Genomic DNA, 24,252 nt, shown 5'->3' on the forward strand with positions numbered 1-24,252 from the left:
CTATTTTGATTTGTTTCTGTCAGTAATTTTGTGATAAAACTAGTAATAATATTTAATCGGTGGTATTTTACTTCCTTGTAAAATATAACTCATTTGAAGTTATTGTATTACACAAATAAAAATTTGATGAAGTTAAATCTGGCACTTGGTAACAAAAATCTCTGGATGTAATTTTTAAATTGTGTACATTATTACAATACTGTTATGTAACAATGGAGTTGTGTTGTTTCCAAGGTAACCAACGGTAGCATTATTTGAATGAATTTTCCTGAATGCCAATATGCCCCGCTTACACAGCCTGAGGTAAGTGATTTACTTCCTTGCTTGTTTTTAGTTTTAATAACTTATTAATTCACCCAATACCAGTCATTTCCAACCTATTTTGGCTTTTTTTTTTGAATCATAGGCATAGGGTTATACGAGGGGACCAATTGAGGCAAAATCAGATGTGTAGCGATTATATAATACCTCTTGGCACCCTTGAGCATTATAAATGGCGCCCAGCCTAGACAAATACACAACACTAATATCCAATGTTGTATGTTTCTTGTTCAACTCAACTTGTCAAGTTTTTGTGATTGCTGATGAAAAAACACATGTGGCAAATGTTTTGTTACTTAATAGGTTTTCTTTGTTTTTTGTTGTAATTTTAATAATCATGGATGAAAAGATTTTTCAAATCTTATATTTTTTTTATTTTCGGGTGATGATTTTTTTTTAAATTTAGTTTGAAATTATGACTTGTAACAAAAGTGTAATTGGAATCAAAATAATCCTATATATGTTTGCTATGAAGTAGATCTTGTAGTCTTTTATTTTGGCATACTTTTAATAAATTTAACTTTATTGGATAAATATTTAATACATAAGCATTCAAAGTTTTTTCAGGATTTTCAAAACTGATAAAAACGTTTAGTAGACTGTTTGACCCTGTTCTTGTAAAGTAAAATCACTAAAGTTTTAACGACTCGTCTTATAACTCTTGTTGTTTGTTGTCACAAGAGGTGCTGTCGAGTGTTAGCAGGTAAACAATGCAGTTAAAAATATTTCTGCGGTTTCTAATCACGTAAACTATGTAATGCCCGGGGCAATTAACGCGCTAAACTTTTTGCAGAATTTCTGTTTTTCTGCAGACAGATTTTCTACCGTTATGTGCATTCAAGCAATCACTCTTAATTTGCAAACAGTCTTTGTTTATGGAAGGTTGCCGCATAGTTTTGAAATATTTAAAAGTCTTCGATTTGCAGATTGAAAAATCTTTAAAAGGTGTTTTTTATATAAGTCTTTGAACTTACTTTTTGTGCAGCGTAAAGTTATATGTTTAGAAAATGCAGTAGTAAAAAAAACTTTTTTAACATTTTTTCTGTTGACCAAAGCATTTATACTATTTGTTTTTGAATTCTGTTTAAAACACTTGTTAATTTTTTTTACAACTTCTAAAATACCATAGAGACAGAATTTCCACAAGTCTTTGATTTTATTTTATGACCAGCTTAAGTTATGTGCTAAAAGACACAATTAAAAACTATTAGTTATTGAGTTACGCTTGGCATTTATACTGTTTTTTTTGGAATTGTATTCAAAACATGCCAGTTCACAAAAAAGTGTTTATTTCCTTTTAAAAGTGTTTAATGTTCTGTCATAGAATTATGTGGCAAGCCTGACAGACCAGCTTTTCTTAATTATATTTCCTCCAAAGCAATGCATTTCAATGCACCTTCCACGAGTGTTGAGTGATGCATTACCTGCGCATTTCTGTGGCGCTTAATTCAATTTACAGGAAGCAGCTTGTAACAGTGATTAGCGTTTGACAGAGCACATTGCTCCTTCCACATTCCTACGAATCAATCAACCCAAAAACAATCCTACATTTGTCAACACTTTTGTTACTCTTTGTCACTAAACAAGGTTACTTGATTGTTAGCCTTTGTTAGATCACCAGTAGCCTTTGTTACATGGTCAGTAGCCTTTGTTATTGCATGATAAGTGTTTGTTTAAGGTTAAATCAAGCTGTCTTGTTGAGTTTGGTGTAAACAACTTCATCTTGAGTTCCAGCCCACTTGAGAATCGTTGACGCAGAGCAGACTTGTGCAGCTTTAGTGGCTTCTTGCATTAAGCTTCTGTTTAGTGTTGAAGGTTGGATGCCATGCTTCTGTCAGTAGCAGCTTGCATTTAATGTTCACATTAGTTTAAAGTTTTAGTTAGTGTTTCTATGTCTGGAATTTATAAAATATATATAGGTTAAAGGTTTTATAAACCAATATAAAAACGGGCAAATTTGCAAAACTATACAGAATAAGCATTGTAAATATGGGACACCCTTGGTTACTATCTAAGTGGTTTAATCCAATCCAAATGTGAAAGTTACACCACATGTATTTGTAGTTGGCAATCCTTTGGGATTTAGTTGTAATCTAATTTGTACAACATTAACCAGACAAGTTGCAGCAACTAATCTCATCTGCTGTTAGGTTAAGTAGTTAGGCAACAAACTAGTAGGAAATTGTTTCTTAGCAAGCTATTTTTGCTGTTTCTTGAAAATTAATAGGTTGTCTTTAGAAATTACTGATAACCTAAATATCTTAAAGTTTACTTTTTTATATTTTTATAAATATTTAAAACCAAACAAAGCCATTAATTTAAAAATGCATAGGTTTTGCAATAATTTTTATTGCAGAAAATGGTGGTTTAAAACAATTTGTGTGAATCTTTATTAACAAATATTTATAAAATATCTGGCCATTTGATGATTATATTGTCTGCTAACTTTACAGGAACAACAAATTAGTTGTATCAAAAAATTTATATGTTGAAAAATTTCTATAAAATATCTAAAACCACTAACTGAAAATAAATGCAATATTGTTATGTAATTATCTGGCAAACCGTTTGTGTATCTCAAAACTATGAATTTTTTTTGAGGCTTTTTTATCTTAGCTCAATGTATTTTGTTTTTTTGCTCATTTTTTGTTGTAAGAATAAAATAAGATTGTTTTTAAAGATCTAACCATGACAAACAATGATATTGTTGCTTCTTATAGCTCTCTGCAACTGGTAAGTTTACTCTTGTTGGTTTGTTTTGTTGTTGTTTTTCTTCTTGTTTGTGTTGTTGTTTTTCTTCTTGTTTTTGTTGTTCTTTTTCTTGTAACTTGTCTAACCAGATTGTGGCTGAAATACGTTGCAGATGAAAAAACGTAGCCCGCAATTTTTGTTTTTATTGAGCTTTAACAAAATAAATTTTGCATCAAAAGAGTTGAACATTTGATTTTTCTTCATGACATATGAAATCGTATTTGTTGGCAAAACCACCGACCATCGTGACTGTTTTTTAGAAATTCTAGAATCCACTTGCAATGGTGGACTTTTTTCAATGTTTTTTTTTTTTCATTTTTTTCAATGCCAGATATTTTAAATCATGCGATCCGTTACGTAGTGTACTGTGTATATATTACTATTTACTGTGCTTAATCATGATTTTAGGCAGAAATTTGTTTTAGAGTCAAGAAATTTAGTTGCCACCAGTTGTTATCCCACTGTTTTAAGTTCGCAAATCAAGGCAGGATTCCCTATATTAATCGCATCGGCACCGATACAACCCTAGTGATACTTAACATTGTGCATTTGTCCATCCTGAAATTATCGGACATCTACTTATAAATGCTCTTGATTTAAAATACTTTCAAAATAATGGTAATCCGATATGATAACTTCTCAGTTTCAACAAATTTTGTTGTTTTTATGACAAAGACTCATTAAATCACAAACCATAATTACATACACTGCATGGTTGTTGAATGTAGTCGTCTGATGTCTACTTGCCATTATTAAGCTACAAACCATAATGTTACCATAGCAACAAGCCATACTTTAACTGAAGTTGTGACTCAGCATCCTTGCGGTGACTGATTGTTTTCTTGTTGCTAGGTAACAACTGGTTGTTTCTTGTTGCTAGGTAACAACTTTTTTTTTCTTGTTGCCAGGTAACAACTGGTTGTTTCTTGTTGCTAGGTAACAACTGGTTGTTTCTTGTTGCTAGGTAACAACGTTCCACGAGGACGAGAATGGTTCGAACCACCTGAACGTTTCCGCTTCTGGGACTTCCCCCACTGAGTTGGAGACAGAGGTTTTGGACGCGGATGGACGAGCAGTGAGTTGGACACGCTTCAGCGAGTTTTAAGCATGTGAAGAGTTATTCAAGATGGCATATGTTGTTTCTAAATTCAAGGGTGTTATTTTCTAACCAGTGCAAAAAGCTTATTAGTCACATAAATAATGTCAATCTTGGTTTGTCGCTGTATTGTCTTATTTAAACTCTGAAAACATCTGGGGACGAGCTTTCGAACGGCTGTTTGAGCACTGCAAGTTATTTATGTTGGCATATTTCAAGATTAAACTCGGTCATAAGCTTGAAACTTAAAATTCCAAGGCTTTCTTTAAAAGCATTGCAAAAATGCTTATTAGTTATAATGTGACAGCTACTATGAAGATAGTTATTTGTACTTTATCAACAGGAATGAACTAAATAGAAACAACAAAAATGTGATGTTCCTATTGTTTAGACGCACTCGTACAACTACAAGCGGCCCCGCTGCTGGGGTCGGGTTCCGTGTCGTCGATTATCGAGGACTTTCACCAACCGAGAGATTGTCCTTTGTCTCGTCATAATATGTCTTCTCTTTGCTCTTGTGATGGTTCTAGCTTTTCGAGGAAACGAGCGTGAGTAGATATAAACAAATAGGGAGGTTTTTTTTTTAATAAACACTTACAATTTAATTTTTATATTATCAATATAGTTTTTTTATCTATTGAAACAGGGGGAATTACCAACCTTCGGGGCATAAACCATTTTCATTTTTTGCCTACTGCACAAAATACGGTATAAACTTCCTGATGTTTGCTTTTAAGCTCATCAAATAAATTCCCATAAACTATTCCAGAATTAGATCAGCATAGCAGAGTATGGTTCGCTTGCTACTTGCTTAAATGAGGGCCAGTGCTTGTTTTTTTGAGTAAATGGTTTGCTTAAGATTTCCTGATATAACCCGGAGTCGATGTCAAACGTGAACTGCTGTAAAACCAAAAACTTACAGATGCAATAAAAAGTAACCGACCATAATAAACAAATTTTAACTTATTTATGCTAATGGCTTATGTTTTGAATAAAAATGAATAAGTTGTTTTTTATTGGAATTTTTTTAAAGTGTTTATTCTACCAACAGCTGTTCCAAGTTGTTCACTTGAGGTCACAGATGATACACCATGTGTGACTCGGTCGTGCGTTGAGGTTTCCAGTCGCATTTCACTTTCGATGGATGAGACGACCGATCCGTGCGACGACTTTTACCAGTTTTCGTGCGGAGGTTGGGTGAAGCGGAATCCCCTTCCACCTGGACACGCGAGGTAAACTGATCATGATACATTAAATAAATACATGGGGTTAATTAAAATATACACAATAAAACTACATACGTGCAAATATTTTGACTGAGGCCTCAAAATCTAAAACCTGTTAAACAAACAACCTTAAAGCTATACGCAACAATTTTGTCAGGTAGTCACGCATATTTATTCAAGAATATGTTAACCTTTCGTCAAAAATTACCTTTCCTTAAAAGGTTAACTAATAGTTCAAGGTTAAAGTTCAACAATATAAAAAAGCATGGTTCAGTTTGCATATTTATGCACCAATTTGTTGTGGGTGTCTACTCTTGCTTAAGATTATGATTTTTTATTCTTTATTTTTTTCAGGTGGGGAACTTTCAATGAGCTTTGGCAGAGAAATCAAGCTTTCCTCAAATCAATCTTAGGTTAAAATCACCTTTTTTCAATTATACTAGGGATGTCCGATACTTGACGGTTGAATCAGTTTTGAATCGCAAGAAGTTTTAGAGCAAATTTTGCTCTAACATTAAGTGTAGTTACTTACAGTTGTTCAATCACTATTATTTGATCAATTTAAACATAGAAATTACTGCATTGTATTGCAAATTATCGTTAAAGTTCCTAAATCATTTTATTATCGTATCGGCATCGATACCAGCCTAGCATCGGGCAAGTCACAACACTCCCACTTGGTATAGGGTAGCGGGTGTCGGACATCCCTAGTTAATACTATTATGTTGCTATGTACTATAAATATATACAAAATAAACTTTGGTACTCCACTCGATTACGTTAGGAAAATTACTATCATTTTTTATGAATAAATTAGTTGTTACTGGTAATCAATCTAGGATCCAATTTGTTTGTAACAAATTTGTTTGTAATGTTTTTAATATTATTATGTACTTATGATGTAATAAAGAGTTAAGATTTGTGATAATTAAAACACTACTTGATCTAAAATGAGAAAATGACTTTAGTAAATGAACTGCTTGTTATATTTCAGCATAACATAACATAAGGGCCGATAATTACTGTTACCAATCTAGTTTCCTAATTAAGGATTAATTATTCTTAATTTTAACAAATTCTTGAAATATTAGATTTTAATAGTTTTAGTATTTTAAAAGTTTTCTGGTGTTCGAATTAAGATTACAACTTTTTATTAACTAATTACTCACAAAACTTGTCTTTTGTAATATCCCTGTATCATGTTTTTAATATATCAACAACACTGGTATAATAAGTGACTTTTTTGTGATTAGAAAGCAACTCGACCAAGTCAACAAGCTCCGGTAACATTTCAACGTCGGAGGAAAAAGCGAAGTTGTATTACAAGTCGTGTCTTAACATGGATGGGATCAACAAACTTGGTCCGAAGCCACTCGTTGACTTAATACAGGAGGTGACCAAGTAATAATATCCCCTTGGAATAACATGTTTGTAAAAAAAGTTTACATTGTATAATATCAGTATTGCTGACTTAAAATATGCCCAAAACCACCAATATAAGGTCAACCTTGTGTTGTTTAGTTTGGCGGTTGGGGGATTTGGTCGACGTGGAACGAATCAACTTTCAATTTCAACGATACTTTGTTGAAACTCGCCCCGTTTTCAATCTTTCCGTTCTTCAGCATAAATGTGGGAACAGATTCGAAACATTCAAACACAAATGTCATTATGGTAAGCTGCAAGTAGTTCACATAAAAATAGCTTTAGTAAAAATTAGTTAAAAACAATAGTACAAATTATAAAAGAGTTTAAATAAAAGTTAGTTTATAAAAATTATTTTGAATAAAATTAAAAAAACATAGTTTCAAGGTAAATTTAGTTTAACCACTTACTAAACGTTCCTGAATAATGCAACCTGTTATGTTCTGAAATGTTGGTAAAATGCCCGAAGTAGTGATTTTATAACAGGTGAAAATTATTTGTTATATTGTTTTCCACAATTTAACAAAACAGGTTCAAATAACACCCTTTTTTGTTTAAACAGTGATGTTAAACAGTGGTTGAGTTATTTGTTTTATTGACAGGTTGGTGAGTCAGGGTTGGGCCTTGGTTCAAGAGATCATTACATCAACAAGACTGTTAAAGATGATAAGGTAAAGATAACTGCTGTAAACAAGGGTATAATATAAATAAATTGATCTAATTGTTAAATTGTTATTGCTAAATTTGGTTTAAAAAATTTTTTTTTTTCTAACCGACCCGTCAAGTCCCAAGCCAGCATAGAAATGCTTTACTTAACGTCCGTCATGCCCTCTTATTTGCAGATCCTTGGTGCGTACGCGTTGTACATGACTGAGATCGGGGTTTTGCTTGGTGGTGAAACCAACCACACGAGGCAGCAGATGCTTGAAATCATTGACCTGGAACGAGAGATCGCTGAAATCACTCTACCGTTGGAAGAACTTCGTAACGAGGAGAAAAATTACCACAAGTTCAACTTCAGTGAACTGCAGGTGAATATACAAGTGTCCACAGAAACTAGGATTGTTGAGACATAAGAGGTTCTTAAACTTTTTGATTTTTTGGGGTTCGCGTTGAGACCAGGGTCGGGATATATATTTTTTTGAGGTGACGTAATAAATTGACGTTATGAATCAAGTAGCGTTAGGAAACCTGATGATTCAGTCGAACTCGTGGGGTTGGCCGAACCTTCTGCTCCAATATGCACGAAAAAACATTTTTACTAAAGATACTCCGCACAAACTTTTTGTTGTTTAGGAAGGTAGTTAATAGATGTGAAGAAAACAATAAAATGATTAAAACTATTTCTTTGTTTAATGTATAAACTGTTGCTACCAGGCATAATATTAAATTAAAAAACGATCCTGTGGTAATTGTATTTCTTTTCCAACATTCCAGCGAACTTTCTTCTTTAGGGTAAATGGCGTCCAACGCTCCTACTACAACTTATGGCGACTTTGTAGGTTGCCGAACCGTTGGTGAACAGTTACATTTACCAAAGGAGCTGTTTTATATGAACTATTTGTTACTTTTTTGTTTTTGTAGAAATCAGTTATATTTTGTAATGTCGACCAGCCCGTTTTTTTGCTAAATTGCGTTAAATTGTCAATATCAGGAGTGAAGGGTGATAGTTAGAAGTCAAAGGTCACCCATTGTTGCTCTTTCTTCAGACAATGGCCGACGCGGTTGACTGGGTTCCGCTGTTCGACAAAATGTTTGGAGAAATCGCGAATCTTACAATTTCGGCGAACGAATCGATTATCACAAGCTCGCTGGATTATGTCAAGAAGTTTTCAAGCATTGTGAGAAAAACACCAAAAAGGTGGGGACAATAGTTTGATAATAAGGTAAATAATACAACTATTATATGTAATAAAACTTGCAAGCAATCCCGAAGAAATACAGGGGCGTAGCGTGGGGGGGTATTTAGGAGTCTTGACACCCCCCTTTGAAATCTCAGTAAACAATGATCACAAAAATCAAACCGTAATTGCTGCGATGTTACATCGGAAAACATTGCACCTGGCATTGAAAACACGTCGGCCGCCTAATCAGGTCGGTGATTATCGCCGTTAATCACCGCTTGTTATCGTTGTTTCATTTGGCATTTCGCCTGTCACCGACTCAAGTAATCTGAAACAGGCCTTTTAACGCATATGTATTTTATTGGTAAAACGAACAGACTTCTCAACGACGTAGAGAAAACAGGCGTGTAAACTACATTTACGTGCAATAATTGCCTGTACGCCGTTAAATTTTCCGGACATATTGGCGGCGTCGTCGTAACCTTGACCACGCATATTGTCTGAATTTAAATCCCACCTGTTTAAGCTGTCTAGCGAAAGTTGCTCGATGTTAGAAACATTACTAGTTTCGTCAGCTAAAACGCTAATATAAAAACGAACTTCTTGACTCGTGCAATTATTTTTTGACGAATGACATCGCCGACAACATCAATAATTTCATTCTGGATTTGTGGACTGTAATACATGGCAGCCCGATTGGATTGAGCCAAATAATCTGTGACTGAAGTGTCCCCAGTTCGAAATCTTAAAAGTGCGCAAAAATTTCCTTCGTTTTCTTCAGTTCGAAAGTTTGCAGGAGCAGTTAGCTGACCAGAATCGCGATGCCCGCGAAGGGGAATGCCTTGAATGCCGCAGAATATTATACTCTCTACCACAGAGACAAGAAAGTCATTTTTTAGAGGAAGCAATCGTTGTTGATCTCTATCCATTTGTTCCAAAACGTCTCCCCTCTCTAATACCTGAAGAAATGATTCCGCTTTTACGGTTGCTGTTTTATGATATTCGAGCGACGCGTGATCTTTCAACAACGTAGTCCCTTTTACATATTCTGCCGCACTCCGTGGTGGAGTTTTGACGAGCTGCTTTAGGGATGACCCTCCTGCCTTTTCCGGTGCAACAAAACGCAATGTTTGCAAAATGCACCTTGCACTACATCGCTGTAAACAAGCCAAGGATGCGCTTTAAGCCATGATGCATGGAAGGACACATAACAGATTTGTTTTTTTTCATTCTTTCTAGTCTTGGGAATACGCAAGTTTCGTCTGGCATCCACGGATTTAACAAAAGTTTCCGCTTTGTCTCCCTCGAAATATTAGCTCAAACGAAATTTCCAATGTCATTTGGAGACCCAATTCCAGACGATTGTTGTTGAGGTGACACTATACTCGCTGATTCGATTTGTGTTTTTTTTTTCATGGGTCGTTTCTGGCAATTCTAATCGACCACTGACACTCCTTGTGTCAAAATACGATATGATTTTTCTTACTTTTTGCTTCTTTCTTTCTGGAGATGTCATATTTTTGGATAAAACTCGTGCTTTTACTGACAAACTTTCAAAAACACTGTCCACTAGAACAATATTGCTATCGCTTCACTAACATTTAACTCCTTTCGAATCCACGCTGTGCAATCGATTTATTTTTTATTAATGACCTAGCTACTTCTGCCTCCCTTCACGATGAATCGTCTACATAACATTTTCCGCTGAGGAGATATATTATTAAAACGTCGTCGAACTATAGCTTCCTGCTTAACTGATAATAAATGGCCATCTTACTTGTTTGTTTTCGTTTTGTACAGTTTCAGCTGAATAATTTACTAATTATACCGAGTTTAAAACTAAACTACAAATATCACCAGATTTGTTGATAAGCATCGTTAATTTTGCTGACAACGAAGTGCAACAGTTTGTGATTGACACGTCACAGAGCCTGTTCTGACACCACAATCTAATAATTTTCGCGCACAATTGAAATCACGGGCCAATCGGACGTGAATGAGTCAAATAGACAAATTTAAAAAGCCGTAAGCTCCTAATAATCGCCGTTTTTAGCGTCTAGAATACATGAAACGTAAAATTTTTCGGGCTCCGCCCGTACCCGCTAAGGGTGTTCATACGACGCACGTGTTTGCTTTTGCTGGACGTTAAGTGTTTCTGCTTATTTTTTATGACGTCATTATTCATTGCAGTCAGACGGAAAATAGGGGAATTCCCTAAGTTGGAATTGCGGGACACCCCCCTTTGAAATGGTCACGCTACGCGCCTGGGTATACATTAACTCACTGGTCTCCAAAATCGTATTTTATGTGTTAACTTTAAATGCATGTGTTAATTTAAACTTCCCGTTTTGCTGTGACATGTGTAGCCACAGTTCTTTGGACTCTAATTTAAGCATATTTCACATAAGTCGAAGTTTTTAGGTTTTTCCTGAACAAGATTTTGACAAAATTGTGATAATTGTAGTTTTATGCAACTTTTAACTTGTTTCTAGAGTTTTATCCAACTTTTAACTTGTTGCTAGAGTTTTATCCAACTTTTAACTTGTTGCTAGAGTTTTATGCAACTTTTAACTTGTTGCTAGAGTTTTATCCAACTTTTAACTTGTTTCTAGAGTTTTATCCAACTTTTAACTTATGTCTAGAGTTTTATCCAACTTTTAACTTGTTTCTAGGGTTTTATCTAACTTTTAACTTGTTTCTAGAGTTTTATCCAACTTTTAACTTATTTCTAGAGTTTTATCCAACTTTTAACTTGTTTCTACAGTTTTATCCAACTTTTAACTTGTTGCTAGAGTTTTATCCAATGTTTTAACTTGTTTCTAGAGTTTTATCCAACTTTTAACTTGTTGCTAGAGTTTTATCCAACTTTTAACTTGTTTCTAGAGTTTTATCCAACTTTTAACTTGTTGCTAGAGTTTTATCCAACTTTTAACTTATTTCTAGAGTTTTATCCAACTTTTAACTTGTTGCTACAGTTTTATCCAACTTTTAACTTGTTGCTACAGTTTTATCCAACTTTTAACTTGTTTCTAGAGTTTTATCCAACTTTTAACTTGTTGCTACAGTTTTATCCAACTTTTAACTTGTTGCTAGAGTTTTATCCAACTTTTAACTTGTTTCTAGAGTTTTATCCAACTTTTAACTTGTTGCTACAGTTTTATCCAACTTTTAACTTGTTGCTAGAGTTTTATCCAACTTTTAACTTGTTGCTAGAGTTTTATCCAATCTTTTAACTTGTTTCTACAGTTTTATCCAACTTTTAACTTGTTTCTAGAGTTTTATCCAACTTTTAACTTGTTTCTACAGTTTTATCCAACTTTTAACTTATTTCTACAGTTTTATCCAACTTTTAACTTGTTGCTAGAGTTTTATCCAATCTTTTAACTTGTTGCTAGAGTTTTATCCAACTTTTAACTTGTTTCTAGAGTTTTATCCAACTTTTAACTTGTTGCTACAGTTTTATCCAACTTTTAACTTGTTGCTACAGTTTTATCCAACTTTTAACTTGTTGCTACAGTTTTATCCAACTTTTAACTTGTTTCTAGAGTTTTATCCAACTTTTAACTTGTTTCTAGAGTTTTATCCAACTTTTAACTTGTTTCTACAGTTTTATCCAACTTTTAACTTGTTTCTAGAGTTTTATCCAACTTTTAACTTGTTTCTACAGTTTTATCCAACTTTTAACTTGTTTCTAGAGTTTTATCCAACTTTTAACTTGTTTCTAGAGTTTTATCCAACTTTTAACTTGTTGCTAGAGTTTTATCCAACTTTTAACTCATGTCTAGAGTTTTATCCAACTTTTAACTTGTTTCTAGGGTTTTATCCAACTTTTAACTTGTTGCTAGAGTTTTATCCAACTTTTAACTTGTTTCTAGAGTTTTATCCAACTTTTAACTTGTTTCTAGAGTTTTATCCAACTTTTAACTCATGTCTAGAGTTTTATCCAACTTTTAACTTGTTTCTAGGGTTTTATCCAACTTTTAACTTGTTGCTAGAGTTTTATCCAACTTTTAACTTGTTGCTAGAGTTTTATCCAACTTTTAACTTGTTTCTAGGGTTTTATCCAACTTTTAACTTGTTTCTAGAGTTTTATCCAACTTTTAACTTATTTCTAGAGTTTTTTCCAACTTTTAACTTATTTCTGGAGTTTTATCCAACTTTTAACTTGTTTCTAGGGTTTTATTCAACTTTTAACTTGTTTCTAGAGTTTTATCCAACTTTTAACTTATATCTAGTGTTTTATCCAACTTTTAACTTGTTGCTAGAGTTTTATCCAACTTTTAACTTGTTTCTAGAGTTTTATCCAACTATGCAATATGGAGGGTGACTCAGCTTTTTATTAGTGTGATGAGTCAGCCGTTTATTGATGCTGAATACAAACTTCATAAAACGAAATACGGCGCAGATTTGGTGAGTTTTTGGATGTTAAATTAATTTTCTTATTTTATTGTATTCTGCCTTAAATACGAATTTTAGAAACGAAAAAAATATTATTTACTGTTTTATTTTTGCCTACACTAATTTTAATGTTTTAAAAAAAGGTTGTGTTTGTAGAAATATCTGCTGAGGCTTAATAAATCATTTTTGTAAATTTATTTAAATATTTTTATGATACAAGTTCATATAAAAACGTCTTTATTAAGAAAATGTCGATCTACTCGACCTATTTGGCTTGGTCAGTATTTTCACATTTTTAAACAATAAGTTGCAAACACACAAGTGGAATAAATGTTGATTGTCAGAGTTGCTGGGAGCGATGGTTGGACTGCGTTGGAACAGTCGATATTTCGCTTGGGATGGCGCTCGGGAGACTCTTCATCGAGAAGCACTTTGACGCGAGCAGCAAGCAATCGGTAAGACCCTCAATATTGTTTTTATATAAATAGTTTAGCAGCCAAGCACACAGAACGCGAATCTACTGCATACCTGATAATATTACTACGTTAGTTGCAGTAATTGAAGCTTTTGGTTTTGTAAAAGTGTGCCGTGAACTTGTTTAAATATTCTTTGATTACCGCAGGCTAAAAAATTGAGATTTCATTCTTGTAACCATTAAACGCACACAGTTATAGGGCTACGACCGAAGCTATTTTAAGTAACGTAAATTAGGTGTAGTTTAACATGAGGACCAATATTGTCGTTTAATGTGACCCTAACCCTAAAATAATTGAACCACCGCAACTAAACCTAACTCTAATCTTCTCAAACCTTTTAACTTGGCGTACCTTTTTGCTTTTTTAGAAAATTGACTACAATAATTTTGTTATTTTTTATTTAATCACCCATCAATAAATCTTCTAAGGCTGAATCCCCACCAGTTAGACAAAAACGCTTTAAAGCAGTCTGATCGCGACTAATGAGATGGAACGCTATTTCTTTTGTTGTCGCGTCTCCACCGACCAGACTTGACGCAAATCTTACGCACAGCAGACAGACACGACTAAACGCGTTTTTAGCGAGATAGCGCGTGCACTACTTTTTTACCGTGTCTGAAGATGCTTTTTGATAGAAACGATTATATTTTACAGGTTTTTGTAGGTTTTATATTAGAAATGTTATTTTAAAAGGTTAAGCAGGTTTTTTTTTTAATTCCAATAAAAATATATTCCTGGAAAGGTCGAAAATCCTTTTAATTTGTATCTTTCTTTTCCATGTATGATTTTACCAGCTTGACTAGTTCAAAAAACAATTTTGAAGACACCCTTGCATACTTTTAAAACTTATCTTCATGTTTTAATAAAGTGTGAAAAAGTACATGGAAAGAAAACTCTCTATACTTTTTTTCACAAATAGAGTATACCCACTACTTGTGTTGTCGTATAAACTGCTGGTTACGTTTCCAAATACACATTTCTTCCAAAATTTCACGTTATATGCTTCCGCCATGATCACAACTGAATTATATCGCCTAGCTTTGACCAGTTCAAGTTTTCGCGCGCTTTGTCGGTGGGGATTGGACACAGTCGCTTTCAGGCACGACGCGACAAGTCAACAGACAGACATGTTTCGTCGCGTCGTGTCTGAGGTCCGGTGGGGATCCAGCCTAAGATTCTAATCAGAACCACACAAGCCCCTTAAATTTCCCTCTAACTCCAGTCCATAAACCGCTGTCAGGAAAAATCGTTCAAGTTCCAGTAAAATGAACTTGCTTGCTCGCAGCCCCAGTTTGACCCTTCCCTTACTTATTTATTACCTTACTTACTTATCTAGGCTGCCAACATGGTACACGACATCAAAGCTGCTTTCAACAGAACTCTCGCCCGAATAAAGTGGATGGATGCCGCCACCAAGGTCAAAGCGTCGGTCAAGGTCAGTACACGTGGGAGATATTTCGAGTAACAAAACGTCAAGAAAGTAATTGTATTCTGAGCACCTTCAAATTGTGAATTTAGAATCACACAGAAAGTCAAGGATTTCTTCTTGATTCTTCTTTGGACGCATCCATCCTAATTCGTAATGTTATATATATTTATAATTATATATACATTGTAATTTTATATATATTTATCATTACATTGTAATTATATATATATTTATAATTATCATTACATTGTAATGCTGCATATATTGCAATTAGAGAGGTTGTCCAAATTACCAGCCCACGATTTCACCAAGTTTATTGTCGCAGGCGCAAGCTGTTGAGGATATGATTGGCTTTCCCGATGAAATCCTGAACACAACTTACGTAGATGAACAATACCATGACGTGAGTTGATAAGTAGCATCGTTCCTGTTGCACACATGCATGCAATTGACAAATAACATTGTTTTTGTCGTTTATTGGCATTATTATTTACTAACACCTGTACTTTGTTGCTAAATATCATTTTTTGTTTTACACAGACACCTAGTCAAGAAACAGCATTGTTTATCTCCTAAAACATTCGCGTAATTTAGAGTAAGCATTGTTTGTTGTTAAATACGCACCTAGTTGATAAATAACACTGTTTGTTGTTACATACACACTCAGTTGAGAAACAGCATTGTTTGTTGTTACATATACACCTTGTTGATAAACAGCATTATTTGTTGTTAGATACGCACCTAGTTGAGAAGCAGCATTGTTTGTTGTTAAATACGCACCTAGTTGAGAAGCAGCATTGTTTGTGTTACACACACACCTTGTTGATAAATAGCATTGTTTGTTGTTACATATACACCTTGTTGATAAATAGCATTGTTTGTTGTTACATATACACCCAGTTGAGAAGCAGCATTGTTTGTGTTACACACACACCTTGTTGATAAATAGCATTGTTTGTTGTTACATATACACCTTGTTGATAAATAGCATTGTTTGTTGTTACATACACACTCAGTTGAGAAACAGCATTGTTTGTTGTTACATACACACCCAGTTGAGAAAACCATTGTTTGTTGTTACACACACACCTTGTTGATAAACAGCATTGTTTGTTGTTACACACACACCTTGTTGATAAACAGCATTGATTGTTGTTACACACACACCTTGTTGATAAACAGCATTGTTTGTTGTTACATACACACCTTGTTGATAAACAACATTGTTTGTTGTTACATACACACTCTGTTGAGAAACAGCATTGTTTGTTGTTACAGACACACCTTGTTGATAAATAACATTGTTTGTTGTTACATACACACTCAGTTGAGAAACAGCATTGTTTGTTGTTACATACACACTCAGTTGAGAAACAGCATTGTTTGCTGTTACATACACACCCAGTTGATAAATAACATTGTTTGTTGTTACATACACACTCAGTTGATAAACAGCATTGTTTGTTGTTACACACACACCTTGTTGATAAACAGCATTGTTTGTTGTTACATACACACCTTGTTGATAAACAGCATTGTTTGTTGTTACATACGCACCTTGTTGATAAATACCATTGTTTGTTGTTACATACACACTCAGTTGAGAAACAGCATTGTTTGTTGTTACATACACACCTTGTTGATAAACAGCATTGTTTGTTGTTATATATACTCAGTTGAGAAACAGCATTGTTTGTTGTTACATATACACCCAGTTGATAAACAGCATTGTTTGTTGTTACATACACACCTAGTTGAGAAACAGCATTGTTTGTTGTTACACACACACCCAGTTAACAAACAGCATTGTTTGCAGCTGGATTTCCGTCCCGGTCAAAGTTACTTCGAGCAGCGACTCAACTTGATCAAGTTTATCACCAAGGACGAGCTGACGTCACTCCGTGAACCTGTCGACAGAAAAGAGTGAGTGCGGGTTCGAACCCGCGACCCTTGAAACTTTAGACTCGTTGCAATATGTTGTAAGGTTACTTTAAAACCAGTGGGCTTATTTCTTCCGTCCATATTGCCATAATTGCCAATAACTTGAGAAATATTAATATTTTTTTGACGAAAATGTTGCTCGGATGTAAATGTTTACAAATATTTCACGAAATCACTTACTAGCATTTTCGCCACGCGGTCTACTGTGATGTCACAATAAGCAAAATGTAGCACACATCAACTTTACAAATGGTAAGAAAACATTTTGTCTTGCACTTCAACCGTACATAGTAATTGTATCAAGAATCTTACCAATCGATTAAAAAATAGATTCCAAATGTTTTAAATATCTCGACACCCTTGAGCGTTAGAAACCGCCCCGGTTCGGTAACACTTATGGATTCTTCCAGAACCTTGTGTCGGTTGTAAGCCTTGGTATATTATTACTTGCTACATTTGTTACGCTTATGTTCAGGTGGGCGATGACACCACCCACAGTAAATGCATACTACTCTCCAAACAAGAACGTCATCGGTAAGTTAACTTTAGACATAATTTGCTAATTATGCTTTGTTTTATTGCCACCCGAACAAACAGCGGTAAATTAGGCGATTAACATCAGATAAAATCACATTTTTAGCACTTCTGCTTATTTAAACTAGTTAATGTTGCCTTCTGCATTTCTTATGGTTTAATATAGGAAAATCCCCAATTTTTGAAAGTATATTTTTTTCGGAAAAGTGTTACTCTTAATGTTTAACACAGAAATTAAAAAAATATTAATTTGTTGGAAAGAACCGCAATAGCCATAGTCATCAGTGTTGTAATGACTTAAGTCAATAAGTATACTTAAGGCATTGTTTTTTAATTTGGACTTAAGTCATTGAATCAACAATTAGTTTGCAATATTTCGGGTTTTGGTATTATTTATAGTTTTTATAGTTTTATTTTTCTATCAATGACTCGACTGGGACTTTTTATTTCAAAATGACTTCTTTGCAACACGGCTGTAGATGAAATATATTATCCCACTTGGGTTACTTTGCAGTGTTTCCTGCCGGGATCCTACAACCGCCATTCTACAGCAACTTGTATCCCCAGTCTGTAAACTTCGGTGGTATCGGGATCGTTGTTGGCCACGAACTCACGCACGGATTCGACGATCAAGGTAATTAAGCAAAGCTGCAACAAGTGGGTATTCCTTATCCAAAAAATACGTAGAACTTGGTTTGGTCGCCGACTACAGTAATTAGCATGGTTAGATTTATTGAGATTGGTTTTGAGCAAGATTCCGCCAATACTTAAACAATATTGAAAGCAAGAAGACACGGCTTCTATTAATCAAATTTGAACGGAACTGGCTCATGCTAATGTCTTATGTTTTGTTCGCCTACAAAGTTCACGAAAGAGAATTGAGTCCCAAAGTTTGTTAACCTTACGCTTAATGTTTGGGTCTCCGCGGAAAAAGGTTGAGAAACCGTGAATTAGATTAATTATCGTGATTTTTTTATTTGGTTCTTCGTTATTGCTAGGTGTAACACAACTTTAGAAGTCACGAGTCTGCGATGGCTTTTCGGTGTACTATTGATACGGAAGCCGTAATCGTTGGTCATAAAGCAACTTCCGAGGGGCTAGATCACAGATGTTATTAAACACATATGTTTGTGTGTGTCTTTCATTGATTGATACGGACTGATGATCCCCCAGTGTGAAGTTGCTTGTACTAACAAAATGTGCAAGTATTGGCGCATGGTTGTTTCTCGACTCGCTCCTCTCTGAGCCTGCATAGCTCAGTTGGTAGAGCGACGGTCCCGGCTTGACCGGAGGTCGTGAGTTCGAACCTCACTGCAGGCCAGTTGTTTTTCTGGCTTGCTCTGCTTGCATCATAGATCGACAGATTCGGCGAGTCTGCGATGGCTTTTTTTCGGTGTACTATTGATACGGAAGCCGTAATCGTTGGTCATAAAGCAACTTCCGAGGGGCTAGATCACAGATGTTATTAAACACATATGTTTGTGTGTGTCTTTCATTCAACTTTAGAAGCACTGTTTTATGACGAGCATAGAACCGATATTCGCCAAATATTTGTTGAAACCACTTATTTTATTTATTGCAAGGTCGCCAGTACGATAAGGACGGCAACCTGAGAAACTGGTGGCAAGAATCGACTTCACTCAACTTCAACAAGAACGCAAAGTGCATGGTTGACCAGTACTCGCAGTACACCATTGCTGGGAAAAACGTGAGATATTAAATATGTGCAATACCCGATATTTTGGACAAAGAAGTATCACGGTCATACCCAAGACCTAAGGCGTCATTACTACGCTCAAACAAAATACTGAAAAGTTAAAAAACTTTTTTTGTCCGGTTATCAGGCCAAAAAAATTCTTTAGCATTCAGAAGTTTAGCTACCTCCAGTTATTAACCTATTTTTTTAATGTTTTTTTTTTAAACACATCAATTTACTTGGAATGCCTTTTAACTTATTCATGATAATTTGCGGCAAATCTGGTGGATTGTGTTGCAACGTAGGAATCCAACTTTTTCGAAAACCCACAAAACTGAAATTTAACCGAAACCACGTGGTTAATGGGCGGCGCCATTTTGTGTCTAGCTCAACGGCAACCTGACAATCGGTGAGAACATCGCGGACAATGGTGGACTGAGGCTTGCTTTTGAGGTGAGTTTGAAAAATAATGGCGAGATTTTCTTCTAAAAATATATTTTCAACTTTCTGGATTTGAAATAACGGATTTTGAAAACTTGGATTGAAGAAATCTGAAACCGATTTACAGGAATGGAATTCTCACCAAACTTGTGGTTATGTTTATTATTTGCTAATATCCGTATTTTGTTGAACAAATTTTAAATTTTAACCCAAGGTATTTGACAAAATTACTTAATTCCAGGACAAGTAAATTTATTTGACCAAAAGACTTGAGTCAAGTTATTTGAAAACAGTGGCTTAAGTGCACTTAGGTCAAGTCATTGACTTAAGTCATTACAACACTGACTGTCATCCACTAGTAGATCAGTGGATATCTGCTATACAGCTTCAAGGCTAAGGTATTGAGATTTTAAAGCCAACCTATTTTTTCGGTTCGGCTGGCGAAAAAAGACGATTAAATTAATTCCGCAACAGAATCAAAGAAATCAAAGTTCGATCCCGTGATTACTTTTGTTATTTGCTATTAAAAAATGTTTTTGAAAAGACACTCTGAAAATAAAGTTTGATGTAAAAATATGTAAAATTACCGAAACGAATGTCAGATGCAACTTTTTCTAGTCGCGGGACTTGGAAAGTTCTTTTTGTTACAGTTTAAGGCAGGGGTTCCCGACCTTTTTACGATCTCGTACAACTTGGACGCCCTGTGCTGCCACGCGCACCACTTCTTTTAGAACAGTGGTTCTTCACCTTTTTTCTACCGCGTCCTCCCTTTGGTAATTGTCCTGTGTCTTGAACCCCCTTAGATATTAACTATAAATACTAAAAAAGAAGCGGTATTTTTCAAATACATATCAATCAGGCAGCATGAATAGAAAAGTTAACTCTTCGTGGCGCGAAGCGCGATAAAAATGCGTTTATTTGGTTTGTATTGGCTAAACTTTAATTTGGGAGACACACAAAAGTTGCTCGTGCCCTATATATTGGTTTACAGCGAGCTGATTTTGACAGACATATTGTAAAAAAAACATTGAGGTAATAGTGTTTTAAAAGGGGTGATGACACACAATGCAAAGGCTATTTACTGCAAATAACATTCAAAATTGGCGCAATAAAGTCTAAGTTCCCCCCAATTAGTGATGCGCAAAAAAAATATTTCGTAGTTTTGTTGTTAAAATTGGCAAAACACAGTTTGTGGAGAGGGTAGCATGTTGCACAACTTAGACCTTCCTCAACCATATCATACTGTTGTGACTAAACAAGTAGCAAATATTGTCCCAATATTGCAAAATATTGTCCCAATATTTGATATATTAAACATAAGTAGCCTCAAAGTTCGCAATTTGCAAAATTATGAATTTATTTTCAGTTTTTTTTCTAAACATGTGTAATTTTGATGTTATACATAGGGCGGCATATAAGCAGATTTTATAACTAACGCAACATGGAACTGATAAAATCATTATAAAAAGGTAAATATTGGAAGGTAGACCTTGCGCCCACTTAAGAAATGCTGCCCCCCTAGGGCCCCACGAACAGCGTTGTACGGTTATCCTTGTTGACAATCGACATGACCTGTATTTTGAAGATCGTAAGGGTACGAAACAACAGGGATAGTTACGTAACAATGAAAATAGGCTTCAGGAATTTTTTGTAAACAAAACAGATAAATAAAATATAAAGTTGTGAATCCAGGTTTTTTTTATCAGATTGTCTTAAACTTTTTTACGAGTGTCAATTTGGGTTTGGGCAAATAGAATGATTCTACACGCATTTTGTATATTCTGTGAAGCTATTCTGGAATCGTACTGGCCAACGATTACGGAATACTTACCCCCCGAAATGCCCCCCCGAATATAATGTTTAAACTACATAAAATATTTCATGCCCTCCAAACAAAATCCTGTTCTTGTGCATTTCTATTTATGATGTATGTGAAGTTATTAGTAAGATGTTGAAGTTATACAGCGGAGAGGAAACCATTGAGTTAGGGCAAAAAATAATTTTCATTTTCATTGAGTAACTGGTTTCAAACGTTTAGAGTTACTCTGAATGGCGTCGAACAAACTCTTCGTGGAGCGAGTCGGACCCGCTTCTACCTTCGCTTAACTACACCAGAGACCAACTCTTCTTCATCGCCTTTGCTCAGGTTCGAACCACCGACCCTAGGAATAACACCTCAACACGTTTACCTATTACGACGAGTTTAATTTTTGTTCCGACAAGTTTAGTTTTTTTTTTATATTATCTCTCGTTATGATAAGTTTAGGTCTTATTCTGGCTAGTTAAGGTCCTGTTCCGGCGATTTTAGGTCTTACTCCGGCGAGCTTCGTTCTTGTTTATCTCTTGTCCTGGCAAGTTTAGGTATTATTCCGGTAAGTTTAGGTTCTATTTTCGGCGACTTCAGGTCTTATTCGTCCTAGATATTACTGAGTATTTGACTTTATTACATGGTTGGTCTTAATACCATGGTATTATTCCGCTTTAGGTAGTTGCTTTATTATTCCGCTTTAGGTAGTTGCTTTATTATTCCGCTTTAGGTAGTTGCTGTATTATTCCGCTTTAGGTAGTTGCTGTATTATTCCGCTTTAGGTAGTTGCTGTATTATTCCGCGTAGTTGCTGTATTATTCCGCGTAGTTGCTGTATTATTCCGCGTAGTTGCGGTATTATTCCGCGTAGTTGCGGTATTATTCCGCGTAGTTGCGGTATTATTCCGCGTAGTTGCGGTATTATTCCGCGTAGTTGCGGTATTATTCCGCGTAGTTGCGGTATTATTCCGCGTAGTTGCGGTATTATTCCGCGTAGTTGCGGTATTATTCCGCGTAGTTGCGGTATTATTCCGCGTAGTTGCGGTATTATTCCGCGTAGTTGCGGTATTATTCCGCGTAGTTGCGGTATTATTCCGCGTAGTTGCGGTATTATTCCGCGTAGTTGCGGTATTATTCCGCGTAGTTGCGGTATTATTCCGCGTAGTTGCGGTATTATTCCGCGTAGTTGCGGTATTATTCCGCGTAATTGCGGTATTATTCCGTGCAGCTTTGGTACTATCCCGTGCAGCTTTGGTACTATCCCGTGCAGCTTTGGTACTATCCCGTGCAGTTATGGTACTATCCCGTGTAGTTATGGTATTATTCCGTGTATTTATGGTAATATTCCGTGTAGGTATTTTATTATTTCGTGTAGTTATGGTATTATTCCAGGCATGGTATTATTCCGTGTAGTTATGGTATTATTCCGTCTAGTTATGGTATTATTCCGCGTAGTTGCGGTATTATTCCGCGTAGTTGCGGTATTATTCCGCGTAGTTGCGGTATTATTCCGCGTAGTTGCGGTATTATTCCGCGTAGTTGCGGTATTATTCCGCGTAGTTGCGGTATTATTCCGCGTAGTTGCGGTATTATTCCGCGTAGTTGCGGTATTATTCCGCGTAGTTGCGGTATTATTCCGCGTAGTTGCGGTATTATTCCGCGTAGTTGCGGTATTATTCCGCGTAGTTGCGGTATTATTCCGCGTAGTTGCGGTATTATTCCGCGTAGTTGCGGTATTATTCCGCGTAGTTGCGGTATTATTCCGCATAGTTGCGGTATTATTCCGTGCAGCTTTGGTATTATTCTGTGTAGTTATGGTACTATCCCGTGTAGTTATGGTACTATCCCGTGTAGTTATGGTATTATTCCGTGTATTTATGGTAATATTCCGTGTAGGTATTTTATTATTTCGTGTAGTTATGGTATTATTCCAGGCATGGTATTATTTCGTGTAGTTACGGTATTATTCCGTGTAGTTATGGTATTATTCCGTGCAGCTTTGGTGCACCACCAGCACCCCGGAGTCGGACCAGCAATCGATCCTGACCAACGTGCACAGTCCGGGGAAGTACCGGGTCATCGGAACCGTGTCCAACTCGCCCGAGTTCACCCAGGCCTTTAACTGCCCCAGGGGAAGCCCCATGAACCCCATCGACAAGTGTCGCGTCTGGTGATTCCCCTACAATTGGTTTGTGACGTCACACTTGAATTTGCTCGAACCAAAGAAAATATTTATTTAATCTCTTTTTATTTTCTTTCAAACGAAAAGTAAATTCACAAAAAAACCTCACCTTTCAAAAGTAAACAATGATTGTGACGTAATAAAGTATGCTTTTCACACAAGTATTTCGTCACAATGCGTTATCGATGCTCTCACAATCGCGTTTTTGTTGTATTTTAACCCACTATTTCTTTGCTTTTACCTTCCACTTACATTTACGTTTTTTTTTATTGTTTTTTAGCACATTTCGCGCACACAAAAGTCCTACTTGTAAATATCGCTACATTTTTTTCGACCTTTTTTGTTGCTTGGGATAATAATTTTTTAATTTGGCGTTTTTTAAGCAGTCTTTTGCTGGGAAAACATTTTTGGGAATGTGTGTCAGACCTCGTTATTTTTTTTTATTTCTTTCGCCTACCAACATTTTGCACAACCAACTTTTCAACAGCCGTTATTATTTTAAACGCGGGGTTATGACGTAACAGATACCTTTCTAAAGAAATCTTACTCAGCATTTTAACTTTATTTACTTAAGCAGTATTTTGTAAGCCAGTCACAAAAATGTAGATTGTATGATTCTTCTTAATGCAATGTGTTTTTACATTTGTAAATCACGCAGTAAATGTTGTCAAATATATTCCACGCTATCG

At 35.4% G+C, this 24,252-nt stretch overlaps 1 protein-coding gene across 3 annotated transcripts; it reads left to right on the forward strand.

Annotated features, from left to right (window-relative positions):
- The first annotated feature begins 231 nt into the window (after nucleotides 1-231).
- On the forward strand, nucleotides 232-24,252 carry LOC146146472 (endothelin-converting enzyme 2-like). Of its 3 annotated transcripts, XM_083389523.1 has the most exons (22): nucleotides 251-303; nucleotides 3,042-3,054; nucleotides 4,037-4,147; nucleotides 4,560-4,716; nucleotides 5,220-5,400; nucleotides 5,749-5,807; nucleotides 6,648-6,787; nucleotides 6,916-7,065; nucleotides 7,419-7,487; nucleotides 7,659-7,847; nucleotides 8,526-8,677; nucleotides 12,956-13,070; nucleotides 13,403-13,513; nucleotides 14,871-14,969; nucleotides 15,289-15,366; nucleotides 16,780-16,886; nucleotides 17,380-17,438; nucleotides 17,953-18,072; nucleotides 19,022-19,146; nucleotides 19,522-19,587; nucleotides 21,614-21,721; nucleotides 23,379-24,252. In XM_083389523.1, the coding sequence occupies exons 1-22, from the start codon at nucleotides 281-283 to the stop codon at nucleotides 23,553-23,555; spliced, it is 2,409 nt and encodes an 802-aa protein (XP_083245649.1). In that variant the 5' UTR covers nucleotides 251-280; the 3' UTR covers nucleotides 23,556-24,252. The 3 variants fall into 3 exon arrangements, with proteins under 3 accessions (XP_083245647.1, XP_083245649.1, XP_083245648.1); XM_083389521.1 differs by lacking the exon at nucleotides 3,042-3,054 and having other exon boundaries at nucleotides 232-303; XM_083389522.1 differs by lacking the exon at nucleotides 251-303 and having other exon boundaries at nucleotides 2,983-3,054.

The sequence above is a fragment of the Ascidiella aspersa genome, chromosome 5, assembly GCF_963924565.1.
Source record: "Ascidiella aspersa chromosome 5, kaAscAspe10.2, whole genome shotgun sequence".
Classification (NCBI taxonomy): domain Eukaryota; kingdom Metazoa; phylum Chordata; class Ascidiacea; order Phlebobranchia; family Ascidiidae; genus Ascidiella; species Ascidiella aspersa.

Excerpts from the sequence above, each read along its gene's own strand:
- LOC146146472 (XM_083389521.1), top strand. The coding sequence starts at position 259 with ATGAATTTTCCTGAATGCCAATATGCCCCGCTTACACAGCCTGAG. Across the intron at positions 8,678-12,955 it reads GTGAGAAAAACACCAAAAAG|AGTTTTATCCAACTATGCAA; the intron begins GTGGGGACAATA and ends ACTTGTTTCTAG. Across the intron at positions 14,970-15,288 it reads AGGTCAAAGCGTCGGTCAAG|GCGCAAGCTGTTGAGGATAT; the intron begins GTCAGTACACGT and ends TTATTGTCGCAG.